Source organism: Suricata suricatta, chromosome 5 (genome assembly GCF_006229205.1).
Source record: "Suricata suricatta isolate VVHF042 chromosome 5, meerkat_22Aug2017_6uvM2_HiC, whole genome shotgun sequence".
NCBI lineage: Eukaryota > Metazoa > Chordata > Mammalia > Carnivora > Herpestidae > Suricata > Suricata suricatta.
The window spans coordinates 133561808-133577824 of record NC_043704.1 but is presented as its reverse complement, the minus strand read 5'-3'; the positions used below and the strand labels follow the sequence as shown (position 1 = coordinate 133577824).

At 38.8% G+C, this 16017-nt stretch overlaps 1 protein-coding gene across 1 annotated transcript in view; it reads left to right on the top strand.

Annotated features, from left to right (window-relative positions):
* The window catches only part of EFHB (EF-hand domain family member B), a 48487-nt gene that overhangs the window by 4549 nt on the left and 27921 nt on the right, over positions 1–16017 (top strand). Inside the window, exons 2-3 of the mRNA XM_029940346.1 lie at positions 14913–14975; positions 15428–15571. Coding sequence (XP_029796206.1) covers positions 14913–14975; positions 15428–15571 — 207 coding nt within the window. The remainder of the gene's footprint in view (positions 1–14912; positions 14976–15427; positions 15572–16017) is intronic.

Here is a 16017-nt window from a genome sequence, read left to right as displayed (position 1 = left end):
AGGCTCTAAACTGTCAACACAGAGCTTGATGTAGGGCTTGAACTTGTGAACTGCAAGATCATGACCTTGAGCCAAAGTGGCTGCTTAGCCAGCGGAGCCACCCAGGTGCCCCTAGGCTAGTTCTATTTTTAATTTTTTGAGGAACCTCCACACTTTTCCAGAGTGGCTGTACCAGTTTGCATTCCCACCAACAGTGCAAAAGTTTTTCCCCTCTCTCCACATCCTCGCCAACATCTGTTGTTTCCTGAGTTGTTAATTTTAGCTATTCTGACAGGTGTGAGGGGTATCTCCTTGTGGTTTGGTTTGTATTTCTCTGGTGATGAGTGATGTTGAACATCTTTTCATGTGTCTTTTAACCATCTGGATGTCTTCTTTGGAAAAAGGAACAGCTACTATTATTAAATTCCATTTTAAAAGTGTGAGACTGAGGCAAATTAGGTAATTTGGCCAAAGTATTAGTAGGAGGTGATAGCTCCAGGATTTGAAGTCACAACGTCAGACTCAAGAGTTTATGTTCTTGACTATACCACATTTCTTGACACTTTTCTCCAAATGCATTTTTATGTAGTTGTTATACTAAGCATAGTTTTTCTTGACTTTCTACTAATTATCATTTAGTTTTACAGAGACCTTAAGAGATCTTTTAATGATAAAAAAAAGTCAGTATTGGGGTGCCTGGGTGGCTCAGTCAGTTAAGCGTCTAACTCTTGATTTTGGCTTGTGATCTCATTGTCATGAGATTGAGCACTATACTGGGCTTGGCACTGAATGTGGAGCCTGCTTGGGATTCTCTCTCCCCCTCTTTCTCTACCCCTCCCTACCAACCCCCCTTCAAAATAAATAAATAAACTTTAAAAGAAACAATATTTCTTTAAGCCAATATATGATTTTTTAGCTAATTCATTCTCTTGTTGGACATCAGATTTTGTTTCCAGATTTTTCTAAGTAGTCTATGAACATCTTTATATATCTTGGAATATTTCCTTAGGATAGAGTTATAGCAGAAGCCAAAGGATGGATCTTTTTCTAGTTACTGTTGCCAAATCCCTTCCTAAAAGACTGTACCACTGAATTTTAAAAATTGATAATGGTTTGTAAGACATTGTTTTAATTCACATTTATTGGACATATGATAAGATTGAAAATTGTTCCATATATTTGTTTCCATTGTTTATTATTTTTTATTATTGAGGGAGAGAGAGTGCACATGAGGAAGAGGGACAGAGGGAGAAAGAGAATTGCTATCACTAACAAGTAGTAGTTTTTCTGGAGGTTTCTGGTATATCAAATTAAGGACACTTATATTCATTCCTAGTTTGCTAAAAATGTTTAAAAATCAGGAATAGAGTTTGAAACTTAAGAGTTTTCCTCCACATTTGTTGAAATATATATTTTCCAAATTAATATTATTATCTAATAGCAAACCATCTTCATATTTTGAGCTAAACCCTACTCAGCTGTCATTTAATTATAATATATTCTTGGATTTATGCTAGTATTTTACTAGCATATATGCATCTATGATCCCATGTAAGATCAGACAGTAGTTTTGGGGTTTTTTGTGTGTTTTTTTGCCATTTTTCTCTGAGTTTGGTATAGAGTAATTCTGTTATAAAAAGAATTCCTTCCGTAGTTCCATTCTTTATGCTTGTATCAGTGTATCCGTCACGTGTATTACCTGTTTTTTGGTAGGCTTGGTAGAATTCACATAGCGAAATGAGAAAGAATGAGAGATCCCTCAACATTGTCACCAAGGGACAGAACGGTAACCTGTTGGATGTCCCTGAGTTCATCCAATCTTATAGGAGGAAGGAGGTTGCATTTGGTTGAGTCAAAACCCAGTGTCAAGCACATGGCTGTGACGTGAGTTCAGATGGAAATCCCTATTGTGAAGAGCCTGCTAAAATCAATCTTTGATGTGGAGAGACTGGCACCCTCCTACACTGTTGGTGGCAATGTAAACTGTTTTACATGTGTAAACTGTTTTACTGTGGAAAACAGTGTGGAGGTTCCTCAAAAAACTACCCATAGAACTCCCCTATGACCCAGCAATAGCACTGCTAGGGATTTACCCAAGGGATACAGAAGTGCTGATGCACAGGGGCACATGTACCCCAATGTTCATAGCAGCACTGTCAACAATAGCCCAATCATGGAAAGAGCCTAAATGTCCATCACCTGATGAATGGATCAAGAAGATGTGGTGTATATACACAATGGAGTACTACATGGCAATGAGAAAGAATGAAATATGGCCATTTGTAGCCAAGGGGATGGACCTCGAGGGTGTCATGCTAAGCGAAATAAGTCAGGTGGAGAAGGACAGATACCATATGTTTGCACACATAGGTCTAACAGGAGAACAGGAGAAACCTAATGGAGGAAGAGGGGAAGAGGGAAAGAGAGTTGAGGAGAGAGAGGGCGCAAAACTTTAGAGACTATTGAATGCTGAAAATGAATTGAAGGTTGAAGGGGAAGGGGGAGGGGGGAAAAGAGGTGGTGGTGATGGAGGAGGGCACTTGTGGGGAAGAGCACTGGGTGTTATATGGAAACCAATTTGACAATAAACTATTAAAAAATAAATAAAATCAATCTTTGAGAACAATTGCTTTGCATCAGGGTATATTCAGGGAATTGGGGAGTTCTTCTCAATCAGAGCCTTTTCCAGTGTTGGAGGAAGGGGAGTAGATACATCTTAAGGTAAGGACACTCATCTTAAGGTCGCTTGAAGTTGCTGCCCAAAGTTGAGCTTTATGTGAAAGTTTGCTTTGATGGATTTATGAGAATCCCATTAGGCCTTCTAGTCCTTCTAGTAAAAGGCATTAATGTAGCAGCAAGGACCTGTATTCAGGAAAAGTTTCCTGGAAATGGTGGCCTACAAAGAGGGAGTTTTAGAGTGTCCTTCAAGAATTAAAAAGATTCTGGTAAAAAGAGGTCTTCTCTATATGGCTCTTAAAGGGGCTCTTGGCTCTTAAAAAGCACTGTGGTAGAGATCAAAATCTCTATAATGGTAATTTCTCCAAGACATCCTGAGACTGTCCCTTGGTCACCATTAATGCACTGACTATGGCAGAAACTCTGGGTTATTAGACAAAACAACTCAGCCTTACAAAGTGCATGATATTGAGCCCCAATGTACAAAGAGGAAGAAGGAAGTACAGGTTCACATAAAGGTTAAAAAAATTATAATATCTATAATGACTAGGGGCACCTGGGTGGCTCAGTTGGTTGTGTCTGAGTCTCGATTTCCACTCAGGTTATGATCCCAAGGTCATGGGATTGAGCTGACACAGGGCCTCAGGAGCAGGAGCCTGCTTAAGATTCTCTCTCTCTCTGTCCCTTCCCTGCTTTACATGCTCTCTCTGTCACGCGTGCTTTCTTTCTCTCTGTAAAAATAAAAAAAATAAAATAGTATCTATAATGATAAGACAGTATGTTAGGCATTGGTGATACAAGGATGCCTTCTTTCAAGGAACTTAGAGTCTATAGACCTGAAACCAATAGACAAATGATTTTATAATATGGTAAATGTTATGTAATGGGGGTGCCTTGTTTTTGTTTTTGTTTTTGTTTTTTTCATTCGTAAGAGCAGCTGATAGCTATTTTGGGAAAGATTCATTTTGTCAGAATTTGCAAAGATCCAGTCTCTGCAGAATTATGAGAACTGGGTGGTTTTGTTTGCATAATGGGTTCTGGGCCTTCTGGGCAGAAAGAAATTGATGTTATCACTCCTATTTCTCTGACATATTCAGAATTAAGGATCTCTATGGGTAAAACAGAGTGATCTTGACCAAGACCCAGTGGGAGAGATGAGATTATTGTGGTAGCCCACATTGAGTTTGGAGGCAGGAAAGTAGCATGATGATTATGGGTTGATGGGTCTTCAGTGGCTAAAAATGATCTTTTTTTAAAAAAACTTTTTAATGTCTTTATTTTATTTTGAGAGACAGAGACAGAGAGTGAGCAGGGGAGGGGCAGAGAGAGAGGGAGACACAGAATCTGAAGCAGGCTCCAGGCTCTGAGCTGTCAGCACAGAGCCCAACACGGGGATCGAACCCACGGATTGTGAGATCATGACCTGAGCCAAAGTTGGACACTTAACCGATTGAGCCACCCTGGCCCCCTGATCTTTTTTTTTTTTTTTCAAGCAGGGACTCAAATGGGAAGGGATCCGTGTCTCCTTAACTCTTTCTTAATTTTTTTTTAAGTTTGTTTATTTATTCTGCGAGAGTGAGAGAACAGAGAAGAGAGAATCCCAATGTAGGGCTTGAGCTCACAAACTGTGAGATCATGACCTGAGACAAAATCAAGAGTCAGATGCTTAACCAGTTGAGCCACCCAGGCACCCCTAAAAATGGTCTTGTATCAACCTTCCTGAGTGGACTTGAATCTTGGGAACGAATCATATGACATGGTCACTGAAAGCTGTAATAGCGGGGAGTGACTGAGGAGGTGGCCAAGTGTGGCAGAACAGCTGTGATTAGGAACTGAGAAAGGGGGTGGCTGAGTGAGGATGTGGTCAGTGCGGTTGGGAGTTTGGTTGAGAAGACAGGTGGATATATTGAGGATAATAGGAACCAGGTTTCTTACTGAGAGAGAAAAAAGTTTCCAATATGAAAAGGAAAAGGACAGAAGGAATCCTGCTTGGTTGGACTGTAGTTGGTGGATGCTTATTTTATATCTGTATCTATGTCCATGTCCAAATCCATATCTATGTATCTACATGCATTTTATAAAACAGTATTATAAGATTGATATAGATGCTAGTATGTGGGAGTCTTATACATACATTCATTTCTTACCTCTATTCTCTAAGAGGACCTAGAAGCATTGTACATCTGGTAACAATGAGCACACCAAAAACTAGACCTTCATTTCTGAATACCATTCTGTATTAAAAGGAATCAGGACTCTGGAGGATGGCTGACTCTAGGGTTGGTGCAGCACAATATGAACTTGGAACACTTTTGAGAGCCAAAAAGTAAGAAAATTCTCAAAGAAAAAAAAAAGGAAAATTCTGAAAGAATAATGCAGATGTGTCAAGGGGCACAGAAACAAGCTTGAAGGAGCTCTTAGTGCACCGATCTGTTGGGTCTGGGGCATTGAGAAAATAGAAATCCATGAGCTTAGACCTATGTAAATACATGAAAAATTGAACAAATAGCAAGAAAAGAAATCATCCCTGCAGTATAATGTCAATCAATAAATGTGGAGGGAATGATGGAATTAGAAAGTCACCATTTGGCAATCTTCATGGTAGTAATGATTTAGGCAAGAATCATCAATGGATGTTAAACAGTAGGTGAAAATTTGGTAAGGAACTGGATATTTACATAGAATAATTATTAATTGCAAAGGAAAAAATAACTTTACAGTAGAGAAACGTAGCAGACATCATCTTCATATAGTGACTAATGTTAACACTATCAGTAGTAAGTAGGACAGATTGACAGTGTGTGCTCCCTGACAGAAGAACACAGCATTGTTTCTGTGACATCCCTGACAAAAATGTATAACTTTAATCATAAGAAAACACTAGTCAAACCTAAACTAAAGGACATTTTATAAAATAACTGGCCTGTTCTCCAAAAATGTCAAAGTTATGAAAGATAAGGAAATAATAGGAACCCTTCCTAACTGAAGGAGACAAAAGAGACGTGACCACTAAGTGCTATGCATGTGGAGCTGGCTCATATGTCCCTTGAGAAGGACCCACAGTGGGGAGCACAGCCAATTGACAGCCTCCTTCTGCTGCTCCTGTGGGACAATTGCCGCACTCATGCTCCCAGTTACTGTGCATGGCAGGGATACTAGCCCTGGATTCGTTTTATCCAACATGGGATTTCTTTCATGGGAAACAGCCTCAGAGACCACTCATTGGCCTGGCCAAAAATTTCTGAGAACTGTGAGGTAGTCTGAAGCTCTTCTTTCTTAATACTTCCTTCCGTCTCTCCTTTCAGAGTTGTCACAGCCTGAAAGTTCTCCCTACTCACTTCTTCCCCTATATCTTTCACAGGTGTTTTCCCTAACAAACCTCTTACATGTCTAAGCATGGTGTCTGATTCTCAGAGGAAATAAACAATCACACTGTGATCGTGGGTTTTTTCTTTTTCTTATGAAGAACAGTACTGGGGCAACTGGTGATATTTGAATGGTATCCTTAAATTTGATAACTGATATTATATCAGTGCTAATTTTCTGATTTTTAATTCCTGTAATAGTTTTTAAAGATAATAAACCACAAGGAAAAGTAAAATAGAGAAGAGACAGCAGTTAAGAAATTTGAATAAATTTTAGAAAATAAATTTTAGAGATGGCAATGGACTTTGTACACAGGAGAGAATGAAATTTGAGGGAAATCATTCCTACCAGAAATGATCTAGTTTGCCTGGGGTAATCCCTGAGAAACTCAGACCCTTGGGTGAAAGTGTAGTTGTAGTAAAGGTTGGATCTGAAAGTCAGAAGATGAGTTTTAAGTTCATATTCAGCACAGTTGGGTTTCTAATTCTACTTCTTCATTCTATGCTGGCCTAACTCCCTACCTCTCTGTACCAGATTCCATTCCTTTCCACCAAATCTGTGGATTTATTTTCCCAAAGCAGATTGTAGAGTCAAAAATACCAATTCCGAGATAAGGCAGGGATGTAGCTCCATGCTGAAAGTGGGTTGTTAATAAATAAAAATATACTTTCTGTAATGTAGGTTCCCTGGCTTTCTCTCTCAGAAGATGAAATCAAAGACATTTCCCAATATTAAAACAAAGATTAGAAATATTCAGATACATTTTTAAAAATATTTTTTAAGTTTATTTATTTATTTTGAGAGAGACAGACAGTGTGAGTAGGGCAGGGGCAGATGGCGAGGGAGAGAGAACCTCAAGCAGGCTCCATGTTGCCAGCACAGAGCCTGATGCAGGGCTCAAAACCAGGAAACTCTGAGATCATGACCTGAGCCAAAATCAAGAGTCAGAGTCTTAACCAACTGAACCACCCGGGCATCCCGGAAATATTCAGATGCATTTTGATTGGGGTTTTGGAGTGGTCATGGGGTTTGGAGCTGACAGCCCAGAAAAGAATTCTTGAAGTCTTTGAGCAAAAAGGTTATTTTATTAAAGCAAGGGGACAGGACCCAGGCAGAAAGAACTGCATTGGGGTTGTGCAGACTGACTGGTTACATACTGTGGAGCTGGGGGAAGTAAGGTCAAGAGGAAGTTTCTTAAAGGGATTCCATATGCTAAAGAAGACTCATTACTGGAGACCTATTTTCAGGCTAAAGTTGTTTTTTCCTCTAGCAAAACACTATCATTAAGATAGTAGGGGACAAGAAGGCAGTCGGGAGTTCCTGGAGATTAGGCTATTGATAAGATAGTCTGAGGGATATCACACATATCCCCCCCTGGAGAGCAGGTGGCTGTGTTAGCTTGTGCTTGGCCCTCAGCTTGCCTTATGGTCTCTCATCATATTTGATTAATAGTAGGGCCGGAAAGAGAGAATAGATAAAATTATCAAAGAAATACAGCCAAATTTCATTGATTTTAGAATACAAATCAAGATTGCAAGGAATTGGGGTGCCTGGGTGGCCCACTCAGTTAAGTGTCAGACTCTTGATTTTGGCTCTGGTCATGATGTTGCGGTTGGTGAGATGGAGCCTCTAGCTGCTCGGGATTCTCTTTCTCTCCCTCTGCTGCTCCTGTGCAAGCACTCTCTGCAAATAACTAAATAAATGTTTTAAAAAGTTTGCAAGTAATTGAGGATCAAGCCAAATGAAGGAAAAAATACCCATACCATGGATCATTACTATGAAATTTCTGAAAACTAGGGATATAGAGATTATTCTAAATATATCCATGGGGGAAAAAGTCACATAATGGAACAAAATTCAGAATTACATTAGACTTCTAAATAGCAAGACCACTTTTTTTTTTTAAGTAATCTCTATGCCCACCAAGGGGGTTTAACACACAACCCCAAAATCAAGAGTTGCATGCTCTACTGACTGAGCTGGTTAGGTACAATAGACTACCTTTTTAAAAAATATTTTAAAGTTCATTTATTTTGAGAGTGAGCAAAAGTGGGGGAGAGGCAGAGAGAGGGAGAGAGAATCCCAAGCAGGCTCCACACTGTCAGCACAGAAGCCAACTGTCAGCATAGAGCTGAAAGGCCAACTGTGGGGCTCAAACTCGAACTGTGAGATCATGACCTAAGCTGAAGTTGGATGCTTAATCTGATTGAGCCACCCAGGTGCCCCGCCTTAGATCACCTCTTAAAGGACATTGGCATAATGCCTTCAAAAGTGAAAGAGAAATTATTTAATACCTTGTGTTTTATATCTAGCCAAACCACTAATCAAAGGTAAAGAGTAGTATAAAGAGTAGTATAAAGAGATTTTCAAGAATCTGTTAAAAAAATTCAACTGAGTAAATTTGAAGATCTAATGGGTTTTTTTCTAAAAACTATGAATCAGGCAGCATCCCCTTTGGAAGTGGAAAAGAACTGTGAGGAGCTGTGCAAAATGGAAGTCTTTTATAAGCAGAGGTGGCAGAGACAAGGAAGTCATTAATAAAAAGAAAGGATTATTTTAGGCAAAGTCACCTTTCTTTGGGTAGGGCGGGGCCTACTAATCTGATGACCTCACAAGAGTTGATCAGGAAATTCCAGACTGATTGATTTAAAATTCCACTGCTGGGAAAGGCTGAAACTGCAATTAGGTTAGGTATTAAGTCTTAGTTTGCTGACATGGGGCTTAGCACAAATGGCTCCATTTTAAGCCTTTTTTTTTTTTTAAACAGATGTAAGGAATCAAGAGTAAGCTTTGTATGCATTCTTTTTAAGGAAATGACTAAAGAATTAACTTCAGTGAAATGGGGATAAGATGGGATTTAGGGAATAGGCAACTCTAACTCTAAAGCTTGGCAACAGAAAAATTCCCAAGACAGGAGCTCTGCACCAGTCCTAGGAACAACCAGCTGAGATTAAAGCAGGCATAGGAAGTGCTCTAGGAGAGCATATTTAAAAAACAAACAAACAAACAAACAAATACAGCCTAGAAATTTGAGTTTGGTTGGAGCACTTGGAAAAATTTAGAAATAGGCATATTAAAAAACCAAAAAAGCAAGTGTGAAATCAATGATTAGGAAAAAATAACATAACATGACCTAATATATAATATACATATTTATTTCAGTGGTGAAAAATAATCTAATCATCATAATGTAAACCATTGGCTTTATCAAAAAGTAGGATGTGACCACACTGAGAGGATGAAAGTATGCTATAACCCTATGGAGAGCTGAAAGAGCTACAGCCTTCTCAGTCATAAAAGGGCACCAGTAGGTGATGTCTAAGACTAGTCAATATGTATCAGTCTAAGGGTAAGAAATGTGAAGATAAATACCAGGAGAAGTTGCTGGAAGTGTAGAAGACAGTTGGCTCTAGAAAGTAGGACTAGGTACAAATGGGGCAGGGAAATGCTATTTTTTATTACAACTCTCTGCTTTTTGAATAAAAAAACACGTATTATTCAGACAAAGTTAATTTTGAAAAAGAGAAAAGGAAAATAATAATAGACATCATTAATCTAAGTCTTTTGAACCAGACTAGATAACAGTCTTGACGTATCTATATGGTGTGTATACATGTTTGACTTGCACGTGGGGGTACATAGGTTTGTCCTTCTGGATGATAGGTACTAAAATAATACTAAGTGGAGGTGAGTGATGAGTCAGGTAGGGAATCCTTGCTACAGGAACCACAAAGATGTAGATGAATATACCTTGTAAAATAGATTATTTGGTTTCATTTTTATTCCCTGGGTTTGAGACTTTATCTTCCTCTCTCTCCTTTGAAAAATCTAATAGTATTTATAAAAGTGTTTATTCCAGGCTGGCCTTAATCATATTATGGGGAATTAATGTAAGTTTGAAACCAAGAATTAAAAGGGCAGCACCTCTACCTCTAAAACCAGTCTGTGGTTGAGAGATAATAAGTGGGAAGAAATCCTTAAGAGAAAGGAGGCAAGATTTATGTTCTTAAAAACTCGCTGTCTTACTTATATGGAGACTTTTGTTTGATTACCAACCTTAGAAAATATGACTTTTATTTTATAAATGAAGTCAGTAGTAGAAACATTAAAAAAAAAAGAAACTCCAACTAGGGGTTCCTATACATGCTTTTTATACAAGGCTAATTTAGTGACACAAACAAATAAAACCTCTGAGGTCGAGTTAATGGTAAATCACTAAATGGTCCTTCCTTTTGAGATTAAAATGTACCTTAGTATATTAAAGATACACCACTTCCCAAATTTTTGCCAGCATAATTTTATTTTAGTTTTTTTAAAGTTTATTTGCAGAGAGGGCGCAAGTAGAGGAGGGACAGAGATGGAGAGAGAAAGAGAAAGAGAATTCCAAGCAGGCTTCACTCTGTTCGCCCAGAGCCTCATCAGGCTTCAAACCCATGAAGCTGTGAGATCATGACCTAAGCTGAAATCAAGAGTTGGATGCTTAACCGACTGAGCCACCCGGCACCCCTGCCAGCATAATTTTAAAAATATATCCATGTAAGTGTTCATGTGACTAAAGTTGAGACACAGGGCTAAGGAGCGCTACCCATCCAGGTGGTTCAAGAAGACGTCCTTCCAGGAGTTCACAGTACTAGAGAGTGTGTTTCATGGCTTGTTGGGGGGATAGGGTTATACTTAATGTTTGCTTTTATTTCTTGGCTGGACCCTGATAGCTAAGCCCCTGAGGCAACAGAAAGTCTTCAGAAAAATCATTGCTGCCTTTCTCAGGTTAGGGAGGTCATTAAGATCCCCCTATGCTACCTTTTAGGGTTCTGAAAGTAGACTTAAGGTGACCACTAAAACTGCTTCTCAATTCTGTCTTGGGTCTCCATATACTTGATGATTATTCTTAGTTTCTGGTGCTCTTGCTGCTGTTTTCCTTCTATTTGGTGTCGTGCGTAAACTTTTTGATAACCTTTTATTGCTTTCTTTTGCTTTATAAAGCAGTACATAGTAGTAAAAATATAAAAATTAAGAAGAGTAGTAAAAAGAAGAAAGTAAGTCACTTAAATCTCACCACTCAAATAGAATCACAGCTAGCAACTTTTTATCTATGTGTTCTGTGAGTACCGTTGTGTATAGAGATGTGATTCTGTAATTTTTTTTCTTTTTGGTGCAGAAAACATGGTTTTATTAAAGTGTGGGGACAGGACCCATGGGCAGAAAGAGCTGCTTCTGTGTATCTGTGTGACACAAATTTACATCTTTGTTTTAATTCACATTATGTCATGAACATTTTTATACTATTCAAAATTATTTATATCCATCATTTTAAATGATTATACAATAGTATATCATTTTAAAACTGTTTTTATTTCTTTGAGAGAGAGAGACAGAGAGAGAGAAAGAGAGAGAGACAAAGTGAATAGGGGAGGGGCAGAGAGAGACACAGAATCTGAAGCAGGCTCTAGGCTCTGAGCTGTCAGCACAGAGCCTGATTGGGGGCTTGAACTCACAAGCTCTGAGATCATGACCTGAGCTGAAGTCAGACACTTAACCGACTGAGCTACCCAGGTGCCCCTATAAATTTATTTTTAATGTTTATTTATTTTTGAGAGTGAGAGACAGAGTGGGAGCAGGGGAGGGGCAGAGAGAGACGGAGACACAGAACCTGAAAGAGGCTTCAGGCTCTGAGCTTGTTTATGTCTATATAAATAAAACAATTTTGTTGTCACCTAGTGGACCACATGAAAAATGACACAATAAATTTTCTCCAAGCTTGGGGTGTATGTTTGGGATAGCCAAATTCAAGGTGTAGGCTATGAAGATAAGAACATATTTATGTTGTGGAGCTTGATGGAGAAACTTTAGGGGAGGAAAAATAGTTTTCTCCCTACCCTTCTGAGTTCTTGACTGAGACCCCCTGTCATAAAAGACAGATTAGCAAGAGAAAAACAAAGAGAAGTTTATAAAGTATGTATACCTCATGCATACATGGGAGATAACCAGAAAAACTGAGTAACTCCCCAAGACAGCTCAAACCACCTCCTTAAATGCCATTTTAAGTTAAAGACAAAAGAAAGGTGTTGAGGCAACGGGAAGCCCATTTATGGGAGATTGCCAAGACAAGTATAGTAAGAGTTAGGTTTGTCATGTTGACTTAAGGCTAGAGACTTAGAGTCATCCTTTTCTCCCTGGTGTTGGGAGGGAGGCACATTTATTTACAAATGATTTCCTTTGTAAAACATAAATATTCCTTATGAAAGGATAACTTGTTTTCAGAGTTTCTTGCTCACCTGCTGTTTCTTAGAATAATCAGCTCACAATAATCCTTCAAACCTCAAAGTGAGGAACAGACATCCTTGAGAACAACTGAAGTAAAAAGAGAGATCCTGACTGAGGTGGGGTGGGGAGACTTGTCAGACATATTATATGACAATGTAAATAGAAATCAGGGGCGCCTGGGTGGCTCAGTTGGTTAAGCGTCCAGCTTCGGCTCAGGTCATGGTCTCACGGTCCGTGGGTTTGAGCCCCACGTTGGGCTCTGTGCTGACAGCTAGCTCAGAGCCTGGAGCCTGCTTCAGATTCTGTGTCTCCCTCTCTCTCTGCCCCTCCCCTGCTCGTGCTGTCTCTCAAAAACATTTAAAAAAAAATCCCTTTAAAAAAAAAAAGAAAAAAAAAAAGAAATCAGACATAATGGCTTCCATTTTTGTGTCCTCAAATGGCATGAGGACATCAACCGACTCACAGCTGCTGATTTGCAATCAAATTGCTTTTCATGTAGGCAGCTCTATGAGGAATACCAAGGGCATTACTGCCCACAAAACGTTTACAGTGATGGAAACCTGAAACATCTCCTGGCAGACTCTTGGAAGCCGATATGAGGGTCAGGTAGAATCGTCTATCGGTCCATGGGCTGATTGAGCCATCATTCAGTCCATCCTTCCTTCTATCTCTGTAACTGTCTAGCACCCACATAACTAGCTGCCCGAAGATCCCCATGTTCTTTAGCCTCATGAAACTATCTCCCCTCTGAATATTTAAAAGAATGGCCGGAGGTCCTGTAACAGGTATAGCAGCAGAGACTGTATGTTCCTTGATATCTCTGAGGTTTTCTTACAATTTTTAGTTGAATTAACAATCACTTGTATGTATCCTCCCTTTTCTGTATGCTGCTTTAGCCCAATTTACAACATAGTCCCTTTTCCTTTTTTTAAACAGTGTTCGCACATAATGTAGTTGTACGAATAGAATTTACTTGGGGCGCCTGGGTGCCTCAGTCTGCTGAACGTCCTTTTCCTGATTTCGGCTCAGGTCATGGTCTCAAGGTTGTGAGATGGAACCCTGCATTGGGCTCCGTGCTGAACATAGAGCCCACTTAAGATTCTCTCTCTCCTCTGCCCTTCTCCCCACCTTATACTCTCTCTCTCTCTCTCTCTCTCTCTCTTAAATAAATAAATACATCATAATAATCGTGTGTTAAAGACAAAACAATTGAATTTACTTAAGATTTGGCACTAAAGCTGGACTGCTTCTCACTGGCCAATTTTTCATCCTGGTCCTCCTGGCCTCTCACTTGTTGCAAGATATTGTCCCCCTGGCACCTTCTCCTCAATATTATCATTTCCTTTAATCCCTCTTTAGCCCATCAATAGTTTATATTTTCTCACATTAAAAAAATTTAAAAAATTTTTATTTGAGAGAGAAAGAGAATGAGCAGGGGAGGTCAGAGAGAGTGAGAGAAAGAGAATCTCATGGAACCTGACGTGGGGTTTGATCCTACCCACCTGGGGATCATGACCTGATCTCAAATCAAGAGTTGGATGTACAACCAACTGAGACACCCAGGTTCCCCTCTCCTGTTTTTTAGCACAGCAATTAAATTCTCTGTCTGCCCATGTATGTGGGCTTCTTCTTTTATACTCAGAGATGTTATCAAGATACTTTCTTAAATCTTGATGGTTCTCCCCCTAAGAGGAATTCTGTACTTGACACTTACCATAATAAAAAGATTTCACATACCATTTATATCCATGTGTCTATATTTTTATCCAGCCATCCACTTATTTAATCCCCTGACAACATCTACATATTTATCCACCCACCCAATTCTCAATCTCTGCTTTCCTGATTCCTGATTCCTCCATGGCTCTCCAAAGACCTAGAACAGTCTTTATGGGAAGTTTCTTTCTCTAAATTAAAAAAAAAAAAAAGAAACTTATGCTTTGCACAAATAACTATCAGCTGCCTTGAAATAACAAAGGAGAATAGACAGAAAGTGTATCTCTGGAAATAAATAATTGTAATCTTTGCCTCGGCCAAAGGATGAACAGATAAGACCCAAGTTAGAATTAAGTGAACAAAACTAAGTGTATTGGGGTCATTCACTGAAGGAGCTTGGCCAGGAATGACATATTTGCATATGCCAAAAGTTAGGGTGTTGGTAGAAATACACCCAAATGCAAACATAACACACACATTCAGAATATTTAATATTTTTTCTTAAGCTTAGCTTGAATGCAGTTGTACTCTAATTGTACTGATATCATGCGACTGATAATTAAACATTATTTCTGAAAGTTGAATCCCTCAGCATATCCAGAGATCCCATAACTGCATGCATCACTGACAATGCTAGCACTGTGCATATGTATATATTTATGTATGTATATGAATGTTTATATGTATATGTATATATGTAGTGATATATTTAGCAGTTAATGTTTATTATATATTATGATTACTTTAGATTTGCTATAATTCTTATGCTTTTATTTCTTAATTGTGTTAAATAGTTGAAAGTAACTTTGTATCATTAGAAGCATAGGCCAAATTTGAAATAAATGCCATTCTTCAAAATGTTCTACCTCTACGCTGATGTGACCAACTATTTGTTTTTTTTCCCCCCTTAGGCAGGGAAAGTTATTCCTATTGGAGACAGAGTTGCAACCTGTTTGACTGAAAAACTTCCCAGGGTGAGCATTTTCAATATGCATTTTTGTGAACATTAGACAATTCTCAACATTTCTTATGAAAGTTGTATAAACTTAAGGTGGTCAATTTTGATTCCTTACTGTATTTTGAGGCCTTCTATTGATTTTGTCCAAGGAGGTAAAAACTCCAGGTGTAAAATTTCCAGCTTTACAAAAACTATTGGGGTTGCCATTTATTTCTATAGAAAATAGTCATTTATGTAATGCTTTCTAACCTGGATACTTCCTGGTTGTTTTCTAAATATAATTTTAAAAATATGATGTTTATTTCTATTTCTATAAAACAAACACATTTTAGGAAGTTTCATTATTTGGGTCTGTAGTTCTTCATGTACTTACTCTGCTCATGCAATGAAGGGGGGATTCGTTGATTGGTATATATCTTGCTAATATTTTAAAAACTCTACTAATTTCATCTTCTTGTCTCACTGTAGCTAAATACCCCACCTGCAGCAAAAAAATTTTTCGACTATAGATATCCACCTGCTGGAGCTGAAAGAGTATTTTATGGCAGAGCAAATGATCCCCAAATCGCACCTTATTTGACACATGGAATAAGATCTAAAGTTTCAATACCGGTAACTTCTTTTCCTTTTCCCCCTGTATGTTATTAACTTCCCAAGGTGAAATTGCACAAATGAGGTATTAATGAAATCATCAGTTCCAATTTCCTTCCCACTCCTACTCTTGAGTAGTAAAAAAATCCAGGCAGCAGTAGTCAAGACACTGTAGAGATATGAATGGTCTGAGCCACAAACTACACATTCCCCCCTCAGATAATTAAGAGCCAAGCTGCACTCCATTTTCTCAGAGGAAAGAGAAATGCTGTCAGGCTTTGTTAGAATACAGAGAGGATGCAGACTGGATGAGATCACCTGGAGGCAGTACAGAGTGCTTGTGTAGACTTTGGGGTGAGCGGGCTGAGTGTTCCCTGTGTTGATTGGGCAGTCCAGATTCAGAACACCTCATCGATATATCTGGAGCGAGCTTGTGACAACCTCGTGGCTCTTGCACTTGTCATCCC